The sequence below is a fragment of the Bos mutus genome, chromosome 11, assembly GCF_027580195.1.
Source record: "Bos mutus isolate GX-2022 chromosome 11, NWIPB_WYAK_1.1, whole genome shotgun sequence".
NCBI classification, from domain to species: domain Eukaryota; kingdom Metazoa; phylum Chordata; class Mammalia; order Artiodactyla; family Bovidae; genus Bos; species Bos mutus.
The window spans coordinates 103,463,794-103,473,823 of NC_091627.1; the positions used below are offsets into that span (position 1 = coordinate 103,463,794).

Sequence of the window (10,030 nt, forward strand, 5' to 3'; positions counted from 1 at the left end):
CCCCCGGCTCCGGGTGTCAATCTGCCTAGGTGGGAGCGGTGACTGGCCGCGGGGCCCGCCCTCTTGAAATTCTCCGCCGGGCTCGCGTAGGCTGCGTGCTTGGGGTGGGAGGGGCGCAGCAGCGCGTCAGGAGCCGCGGTGGTCCCGGTCCGCCCGCCTGCCTGCCTGCCAGCCGTTGGTTACTACTGCAGCCCGCCTGCTGGGCAGGGCCGGCCCGGCCCGGCCATGGAGTCCTACGATATCATCGCCAACCAGCCCGTGGTCATCGACAACGTGAGGCTTGGCAACCGGGGGGGAGGGCGGGGTGGACGAGTCGAGGTCCGCAGGGACCCCCGCCCGTCTTGCCTGGTCCTCGGCTCGTTGCCGGCCCGCCACTCCTGCGGGCTGTCCCCACTTGGCCCTGTATCCCGAGCCGCGGGACCAGCCCCCCGCAAGCGTGGCAGAACCCCAGCCCCAGCGCTCCCTGAGCAGGCGGGGAGGTCGGGAGAGGAAGGGGTCCCATGTGTCTGGCAGCGCTTGATCAGCATCTAGAGAGCCGGGGTACAGCCGGGCGACCGACCGATGCACCGATATGCCAGGCCCGGGGACTCACCCCGGACCCTTCTCGGTGGAGAGTAGGCTCACTGGATGGGTTTCGACCCCAGCCCCGTTACCTCTCCTCAGGCTTTGGCTGCCCTCCTACTGGAGGAAAGACAGTGTTTGCCCCTTTGCACACTGCTGGCCCCATCTTTTGGGGACGCTTAACCTGCGGGCCTCTACAATAGCTCTTCCCAAGTGCTGCACCCCGAGGCAGCACTTCCAGGGTAGGCAGGCCCCACTACGCCCTTTTCCTGGGACTGCGGAAATGCACGTTAAGTTTTGCCAACCATATACCCGCCGCTGCCTGACTGGGCACTCGCCTGCTTTGACCCTTTCCTTAAGTGCTCCCTGAGCCAAGGGGATGTTCCACAGCTGGGAGGGCAGTGGAGAGAATTCAGGACCACTCTTCCCAGGACCTGTAAGCAGTTTGGGGGTCTGGCTTGGAAACCTCAGAGGAAAGTTGCCTGGCTCCATCGTGGTCTTGTCCTTCAGCACCGTAGCTCAGCTCAGCATGCTTTCTGGTCTATAGGAAGAAGATAAAGGGCAGGGATCAGTGGATCTGCCCCTAGCTGAGTGTCTACCTCTGAACAGTGGGCCTTGGAGTTTTTAATAATGACTCACTGCTCTTTCTGGGATCTGTCTCCCTTGCACATGATCCCCATGTAATCTCTGAATGGCTGTCTGTTTTGGAGTAACCATGTGAGGGCCCTGAGTCACAGCAGGGGTGTTTAATAAGATAGCTGAAGCTGGGCTTGGGGATGCTCTCCATCAGGCTTCAGGAAGGATCAGCCACTTCCTTTCTTGGCAGGCTACTCAACAAGTTTGAGTTTTGAGAACAACCTGCTTGGTCCCACTGGGCTGTTTCTTTCTCTTTTTAAAAAACTTTATTTTGAAAAAAAAACTTTATTTTGTATTGCCTGCGTGCTCACTCACTCAGTCATTTCTGACTCCTTGTGACCCTATGGGCTGTAGCCCACCAGGCTCCTCTGTCCATGGGATTCTCCAGGCAAGAATACTGGAGTGGGTTGCCATGCCCTCCTCCAGGGGCTCTTCCTGACCCAGGGATCAAACCTGCATCTCTTCTGTCTCCTGCTTTGGCAGGCGGGTTCTTTACCATGAACACCACACAAGAAGCCCATTTTGTATTGGAGAATAGCCAATTAAAAAACAATGTTCTGATAGTTTCAGGTGAACAGCAAAGGGACTCTGCCATATGTACACATGTATCCATTCTCCCCCAAACTCTAGGGGATGTTTATTTCTGCTCTCCAGGCCCCAGGGGTGGTGATGGGTGGTGGAGAGAGAGGTTGAGATGCTGATTCCTGCTGTGGGTGGGAGGTTTCTAGATACCAGGATCCCTTTAAAAGTCTCCATCCAGCTTCCATGCTGGAGCAGTGGCAGGACCAAGCTCTCCTCCTGTTGTCTCTGGGGAAGCCACTTGAAGAGGAGTGCTAGTTGGTCCCCATGCACCCAGTATCTTCCCCAGCCAGTCCTGTCTGTGGTCCATAGCTGCTGAGGGGAGTGGGCCGTGCTTTTTCAAACATCTGGAAAAAAACCCATAAGCAACCAACCTTAAGGGTTGCTTCTTGCTAAGGAGTCCTCCTGCCTGGAGCCGACCCACAAGTGTGCCTAGGAGGGTGTACTCCATCTCCACACTGGTGATGTTCCGGCTTGGATAATGCTTAGTGATGTGTCCTGTGCTCTGTAGGATGTTTAGCAGCATCCCTAGCCTCTACCCACTTAGATGGCAATAACAGCCTCTGCCCCCAGTCTTCAGACATTGTCAGATTTGGGGCTGCATGCATGCTCCATTGCTAAGTTGTGTCTGAATCTTTACGGCCCCATGGACTGCAGCCCACCAGGCTCCTCTGTCCATGGGATTTCCCAGGCAAGAATACTGGAGTGGGTTGCCATCTCCTTCTCCAGGGGATCTTCCCAACGCAGGGATTGACCTCACATCTCCTGCATTGGCAGGCAGATTCTTTACCACTGAGCCACCTGGGAAGCCCTCAAATTAGGGGGATGAGATGTAAAGTTGCCCCTAGTTTTGAACCACTGGTGTATGTGTAAATGGCCTTGCCCTCTTGGCAGGATCTCGGGCTTCCTTCCCAGGCTACTGTCGGGGGAAGCCCTCTCCACAGCAGGGCACCACCTTCATCTGGAGATGAATGTTGGAATCTAGCTGCTGTTTTTCTTTGCAGGGTTCCGGGGTGATCAAGGCTGGCTTTGCAGGAGACCAGATTCCCAAATACTGTTTTCCGAACTAGTAAGTGTTGCTCAGGCAGTATTCCTAACCCTTTGGTTTGCTTCTGGGGAGAACATGGGTCTTGTGTCACAACTCTCTTTGAGGCTAACTCTTGCCCCTGCCTGTAAGGGAAAGCACCAGATTTGTGAAGCTGGTGCTGTGAAGGGCTATGGAAGAAGACAGGTGCTCTGGGCTTCCCCCACCCCTCTTGAGTCTGGTTTTGGTCCCTCCTGGAGCTGGAAAGGAGGAGCTACCACCAGCATTCCCCTGGGAACAGGGCATGGTAGCAGCAGCAAGAACACAAGAGAGACCTAAACCCAGAGGAGAAAGAATGGGGAGTTACTGCTGCTCCTTCCCCCCAGGAAATGCTCTCTTCAGGGCTCATTTATTTTCAGACTCTAGAAGATACATTGTGCGGTCAGGGGGAATCCTTCCCTGCATGATGCCAGTGATGGCAGAGGAGAGAGGGGAGTGAAACCCAGGGAAATTTGGGGGCACTCCACTGGCCGCTCAAGCCCATTGGGAAGTTTTCCCTTGATGGTCTTTTGTCTCAAATCCTGCGGGCCTTAGAGCTTAGTGGCCAAAGCCAGGGTAGGGGAGTCCTCAGGCCCCTGAAGTAACTGGCCATGTCAAGACAAAGCCTGCATGGGGTATCCAGGCCTCAGCTGTCCTTTCTGAACTCACCTGGAGTGTAATTAAAGGTTCCTCTTGATGTGCAGGGAAGTTGGGTGAGATTTTGGAATGGTAGCTCGTCCACTCTGCCAAGAGCTGCATCTGTGTTTCAGAAGCCCTGGCAGGAAGAAGGACGGGATTGACTGAGTGAGAGAGGGGTCTACGAAGGAGCCATGGCCCTGCTTCCTGGGGCCACCCCACCTTGTTCTACCCCCGTGAAATCCACAGTGAGGGCTGAGTCATCATGGCTGCAGAAGCAGACCCTCTGCCAGGGCTGACATTCCAGACCTCTTGGCCCTCTCTGGGAGGGCTGATGGGAAATGGTGGGAACCCCTTTTCTTCTGACCCTGAGTCTTCTGTCCTTCCAAGGCCTGCTCTGTGGTCCCATGGCCTGTAGGCCTAGCTTCTGACCATTGGAGTCGGACTTTGGTTTTCCTGGACTAGGCTCGACTATGGCCCCTGCCCATCTCCCTGACTTTTCTGTCCCTGCAGTGTCGGGCGCCCCAAGCACATGCGGGTGATGGCTGGAGCCCTGGAAGGAGACCTCTTTATCGGACCAAAAGCAGAGGTAACATCTGTGGTGCCTGTCTGTGCCTGGGTTGAGGTCTTCTGTCCTAGGAGCCTTGACTGGTGGTCAGAGGGCCCTGGGCCCTCTCTGGGACCATCTACTGGGTGTCATAAGCACTGTGGTCCATTTGCTCTGTGAGATGGTCCAGGGTTCCTGTGTAAGGCGACACAGTAAGACTACTTCCTGCCCCTTCCTTTAGAAGCCACAGAGGAAAGAACTGGTTAAATGAGTCACTTGGACTGATGACTGATCGAGAAGGCCAGCTCTGTGCTCCAGCTGGGGGGTTGAGGGGGTGGGGAAGGGACTGCACAGCCAGGTGAGGCCCTTGGGAGGAGGAGCGAGTGGGGGCGGGGGTGGCAGGGACTGACCAGCAAGTGCAGTTTAGGCACCTGGGGAAGACAGGAAGGGGTGCTGAGGACCCAGAAAATGCGGTCAGCAGGAGCCGCAGCTGTGGGTGAGAGAATGGTACTGGACAGAAGGACCGCGTTGTGGGGGGACGTTGAAGGGCAGGTCTCTGCGAGACACACCTGTACTGGCTGAAGAGCTGGGAGGAGAGGTGGCAGCACGTGGCCGCAGGAGGGGCCACATAGGATGGCTGTCGTAGGATCGGCCGTCACAGAGGCTCCTGGCGCTGATGAGGACAGGAACTGAAGTGGCGGTGGAGCTGGAGGTCAGGCTGTGTGTGAGGCTGGAAGGGAAGGATGTGCTAGTAGTGACCGTAGAGGACACGGGCCGTGGGGAAAGGAATGGGGGCACTCTGGGGTTCGGGGGAGCATGCCACCACCCTCTGTGGTCCTGGACTGGACTCTCAGAGCCAGGGAAACAACTGGGCAGATGAACCCATGCCGGGTTAAGGATGTAAGGGGCACAGGGACCCCCGGTGAGCGGATGAAGGGGTGGCCCCCCGGAGGGCAGAGAACAGCTGCTGGGTGAGTGTCTGCTGCCACCTCCAGCCTCCGGTCTGCAGGAGCACCGGGGGCTGCTGGCCATCCGCTACCCCATGGAGCACGGCGTGGTGAGGGACTGGAACGACATGGAGCGGATCTGGCAGTACGTCTACTCTAAGGACCAGCTGCAGACCTTCTCGGAGGAGGTGGGGCCGCGGCGCCCTCTCCCTGCCCCGCCTGCGGCGTCTGCGTCAGGCTTCCACACTTTCTCTGGCTCTTGTCTGGCATGAAGCCCCTGCATTGTGTGGGTGTGGGTCCCTGCCGCCCCTCTGCCCCGCATTGTGTGGGTGGGGGTCCCTGCCTCCCCTCCGCCCCAAATTGTGTGGATGTGGGTCCCTGCCGCCCCTCTGCCCCGTATTGTGTGGGTATGGGTCCCTGCCGCCCCTCCGCCCCGCATTGTGTGGGTCCCTGCCACCCCTCTGCCCCGCATTGTGTGGGTGTGGGTCCCTGCCGCCCCGCATTGTGTGGGTGTGGGTCCACACAGCTAGCGGCTGCCAGGTAGAATATTACAGGGGGCGCTGGGTCTTTGGAAGACTCACTGCTGGCAGATGACGTGCTGGCGCCCTCGGGAGGGATGGGAGACGGCAGGTTTGTGTGCTCCCGGGTAGGTGGCTCTCTGGAAAGATCCCGGCGGGGCCTGCACGTTGCCTTTGCACCTGCCCGCAACCCTGCCGTCTCCTGCAGCATCCTGTTCTTCTTACGGAAGCGCCGCTCAACCCGAGTAAGAACCGGGAGAAGGCGGCGGAGGTGTTCTTTGAGACCTTCAACGTGCCGGCCCTGTTCATCTCCATGCAGGCCGTGCTCAGCCTGTGAGTGCTCCCTTGGCCCTGGTCCTCGCATCTCTGGCCTCCTGATTGGGATGCCGTGGCGCCTGACTTCCCTGTACAAACAGCCTTCCGATGACGATCCCTACTGGGGGGCCTGTGGGTCCCTTTCTCAGACCAGATAATGCACACGCCCCGGGGTCCCTTCCAGGGGTGCGGAGGTCCCAGTGCCTCAGTGGCTGAGGTGAAGGGATGCTGACCTGGTGACAGGTACGCCACAGGACGCACGACTGGAGTGGTTTTGGACTCGGGGGACGGGGTCACACACGCCGTCCCCGTCTACGAGGGTTTCGCCATGCCCCACTCCATCATGCGGGTGGACATTGCTGGCCGCGACGTCTCCCGCTACCTCCGGCTGCTGCTGCGCAAGGAGGGGGCGGACTTTCACACCTCGGCTGAGTTTGAGGTCGTCCGGACCATCAAAGAGGTGACTCGGGGCAGGGAGTGGGGAAGCGGGGGTGGTCGGACCCAGCATGAGGTTGAGCCCTGGGTGTGCAGGTCCCTGTGGCCACCTCCTGAGAGCCCTGTCTCTGCCCACCGCAGCGGGCCTGCTACCTGTCCATCAACCCGCAGAAGGATGAGGCTCTGGAGACAGAGAAGGTGCAGTACACCCTGCCAGACGGCAGCACGCTCAACGTAAGTTCAGGCCGGACGCAGGCGGGTGATGATGCCGGGACTGGAGGAGGCGGGACTAACTTCATCTTGTGTTCCGAAGGTGGGACCAGCGCGGTTCCGGGCCCCTGAGCTGCTGTTCCAGCCAGACCTGATAGGGGATGAGAGTGAGGGACTCCATGAGGTGCTGGTCTTCGCCATCCACAAGTCTGACATGGATCTGCGCCGCACGCTGTTTGCCAACATCATGCTTTCTGGTGGCTCCACGCTTTTCAAAGGTACCTAGTTGGGATGGTATGGCTTGGAGGCCACAGGTAGTGTGGCCCTCAGACTGCACCCCAATTCCTGAAATCCTGGGACATGGCCCATTTTCTGTGGGTTTTTTTGATGTTCAGTGAGTTTTGTTTTTTTTTTTAAGGGATAGATTTGAAATTAAATTTTGTTTACAAATAGATGGTAAGTTTGATGAGGTCTAAAATGTATTCGATGAAGTCTGCCTTCTATTGCCCTGGTCACCCAGTTCCCTCCCCACAGTTATTGTTAGTTTCTCAGGTAACATCTGTGCCTAGATAAAGCATCCTTTTTACTTAGCCCTGGACTTTACTCTCTGGACTTTCCAGGTGGCTCAGTAGTAAAGAATCAGCTTGCCAGTGCGGGAGATATGGGTTCAATCCATGGCTCAGGAAGATCCCTTGGAGAAGGAAATGGCAACCCACTCCAGTATTCTAGCCTGGAGAATTCCATGGAGAGGAGCCTGGCGGGCTACAGTCCATGGGGTTTCAAGAGTCAGACCTGACTTAGCGACAGAGCAGGAACACGAGCATACTCTCCAGCTCCTGTGTTGTTGATTTTGCTCCACAGACGGCAGATGTTTGTGTAGGTTCTCTTTATCTGGCCCTGAGGGCTGGATGTGCCATTGAACCATTAACCTGCTGATGGCCTTGGAGGTGGTGAAATTCTCTCTCATCACAAAAATGTTCCACTGGGTGATTGCATGCACTATCATTTCACGTAATGGGAAGATACCTGAAAGATAAATCCTAGGGATGGAATTGCTGAGTCAGAGGGTACACATGTGTGCACTTGATACCTGGTAGATATCACAAGTTTCCCTCCTGAGAGGCTCCCCCAGTTACGGCAGTCCCCCAGCCCCGTCCCAGCACTGTGCGAGACGTTTGCCTGTCTACTGGATGGAAGTGACTGCTTGTTCTCCTGACTCATCATTTGCCTTTGACTGCTTCTGGTGGTTTTGGCTCTGGAGTGTCAAGGGGGAGAGGGTAGGGGTCAGGCAGTGGTGGGTGACTCGGGGTCCCATCTCCTGCTGCCTTCCTTCCTGAAGAGGGAAGCGGGCCCACCTGCAGGCACACTGCTGGATCTTTTCTGCCTTTGGTGTGGTTCTCTCCACCCTTACTCCTGGCAAGAATGACTAAAACAAGGACTTCCCTGGCAGTCCAGTGGTTAAGACTGCACACTTCCACTACCGGGGGCATGGGTCCGATCCCTGGTCAGAGAACTAAGATCCCACATGCTGCATGGCATGGCCAAAAAATAAAATAGTAGCTTAAAAAATAAAAAAAAGTGGCTGGGGCTGAGGCACCAGAAGTTGGATGTGAGGGAGCTAGTGATGAAAGGTCAGATGTGAACCCTGGGTTCAGCCAGCCTTGTGTTCACAGGCTTTGGTGATCGATTACTAAGTGAAGTAAAGAAGCTTGCCCCAAAGGACGTCAAAATCAAGGTGAGGTTGTGTGGAGTCCCTGTAGGGCATGGGGGTGCTGGGCAACTTTGACCTGGGGAGGGAAGGGCAAGAAGCACTGTTAGATGTCCTCTGACTTCACACCCAGCCCAGCCCTGCTGCCCTTCCGGCTCCTGGCTGAGGCCTCGCTGCAGGCACTGGGGGAAATGCCCCCAAGGCTGGGATGGGGGTGCTGGGAGGGCAGGGCAGTTACACTGTGCTGTTCCCTCCAGATCTCAGCCCCTCAGGAACGGCTGTACTCCACGTGGATCGGGTAAGGCGGGACCCAGAGCCGAGGCCCTAGGAGGAGGCCGCTGTGCTCTGGACACTTTTTCCTGGGCTGGTCCAGGCCAGGTGGAGGCGGGGGGATGTCCCCCGCAGGTTAGAAAAGTGGAGTCCTGGGCGCCCAGGGCGGGTGGCTGGCTCAGCCCTCAGGTCCCCAAGAATGCTGTCCCTCCCTCCTCACAGGGGCTCTATCCTGGCCTCACTGGACACTTTTAAGAAGATGTGGGTATCCAAAAAGGAGTATGAAGAGGACGGCTCCCGGGCTATTCATCGAAAAACCTTCTAGTGGCCAAGGAGGAAGGCGTAGCTCTGGGAGGAAGGGGGAACCAGAGTCCTTAACCCTCTGTGGTTGGGTTCACAGATGAGGCCTGGACCCCCTGCACGCCCTGAACCCTGGGCAAGTGGTGCCACAGCGCTTCCCTAAGCCTCCCCTACACACATGTGCACACGTGCACACACATAACACATACACACACACGGTCACAGTTAGCTGCATGGATGGGAGGCTGGAGCTGGAAGATAGGAATTGAGGGGCCCAGCTTTGGATGGTTCTGGGTGTCCCCCTTGGCAGAGCCAGTTAGGCCCATGGTTCTCTGCTTCCCCAAGCTCCAAGGCCAGACACCGGAACGCCCCCATTGCCTCTGACAGAACCCCTCCGAGAGTGCCTGGATGCCTGGGTGACTAGCCCTGGGGAGTGGCGGGGTCGGGGCGGGGGGGGTGGGCTGGGGGGTGGGCACCAGCAGTTCCCTCTGCTGTGTGACCGCTCCTTGTGCCACATCCTTATCCTGACCCAACCGGGCAGCCCAGAAGGCCACACCTTGGCGTCCCTGACCCCCTCACGCTCTGTCCTCTTGTCTTCCCAGGTGGGTGCTTTGGTGTAGACTGAGTTCTGGGCAGTCTTCTGACCCCAGTGAGGGGGTGTGGGCCAGGGTCCAGCCCTGTGGAACCAGGACAGGATGCATGGGGTTTGGGCAGCCACAGCGGGTTGTGCTTTCTCCCCATCAAAGCACTTCATGGACTTGCTGCTCCCTCTCCTCTACCCCAGTACCTGGGACAGGAAGGGTTAATGGTCTTCATTTGTTGAGGGGAAGCCACTTAATCAGGAGTCAGACCTAGTGGGGGAGAGGGGAGGCACATTTCCTTCTCCCACGAAAGAGGTCTTCATTTACCCTATGGCCAGGACCCCCATCTCCCTCTCCCACATATGTACAATAACTCAACACAGTTGCCTGAAAAAACTTTTTTTGTAAGTCATTATAGTAATAATTATGGAAAAGGCCCAGCGCACGGCTCTGTTTTCATGTGTTTCTTTGCACTGTTTGCTTACACATCCCTGGGGACCAAAGCAGTGGGGCTCTGGTGGCGGCTCAGAAGCCTGCAGCCTCAGCGGTTGGTGGGGCGACGCAGCACGGGAGGCCCCGGAGGTTGGGCTCTCAGCCTGGTGGCACAATTCCCCAGGCTCTTTACACGCCTGCTGCAGTGCACCAGGAGAAGCAGGTGGCATGCTGCCCTCCTCCCCCTTATTCCCAGATGGGGCCTTGTGGCAGGTGGGGCTCAGTGGGCCCG

At 57.4% G+C, this 10,030-nt stretch overlaps 1 protein-coding gene across 4 annotated transcripts; it reads left to right on the forward strand.

Annotated features, from left to right (window-relative positions):
* The first annotated feature begins 12 nt into the window (after nucleotides 1-12).
* On the forward strand, nucleotides 13-9,747 carry ACTR1B (actin related protein 1B). Of its 4 annotated transcripts, none has more exons than XM_070380004.1 (12): nucleotides 199-273; nucleotides 2,781-2,845; nucleotides 3,610-3,819; nucleotides 3,989-4,064; nucleotides 5,018-5,157; nucleotides 5,696-5,820; nucleotides 6,046-6,262; nucleotides 6,379-6,471; nucleotides 6,551-6,725; nucleotides 8,121-8,182; nucleotides 8,413-8,453; nucleotides 8,648-9,747. In XM_070380004.1, the coding sequence occupies exons 3-12, from the start codon at nucleotides 3,817-3,819 to the stop codon at nucleotides 8,748-8,750; spliced, it is 1,035 nt and encodes a 344-aa protein (XP_070236105.1). In that variant the 5' UTR covers nucleotides 199-273; nucleotides 2,781-2,845; nucleotides 3,610-3,816; the 3' UTR covers nucleotides 8,751-9,747. The 4 variants fall into 4 exon arrangements, with proteins under 4 accessions (XP_070236106.1, XP_005891685.1, XP_070236105.1 ...); XM_070380006.1 differs by having other exon boundaries at nucleotides 208-273; nucleotides 5,032-5,157; XM_005891623.3 differs by lacking the exon at nucleotides 3,610-3,819 and having other exon boundaries at nucleotides 14-273; nucleotides 5,032-5,157.
* Nucleotides 9,748-10,030: the final 283 nt, after the last annotated feature.

Bases quoted from the DNA above. Each gene is read 5' to 3' on its own strand.
- ACTR1B (XM_005891623.3), top strand. From the start codon at position 226: ATGGAGTCCTACGATATCATCGCCAACCAGCCCGTGGTCATCGACAAC. The intron at 5,158-5,695 runs GTGGGGCCGCGG...CGTCTCCTGCAG, and splicing joins TGCAGACCTTCTCGGAGGAG to CATCCTGTTCTTCTTACGGA. The intron at 5,821-6,045 runs GTGAGTGCTCCC...ACCTGGTGACAG, and splicing joins ATGCAGGCCGTGCTCAGCCT to GTACGCCACAGGACGCACGA.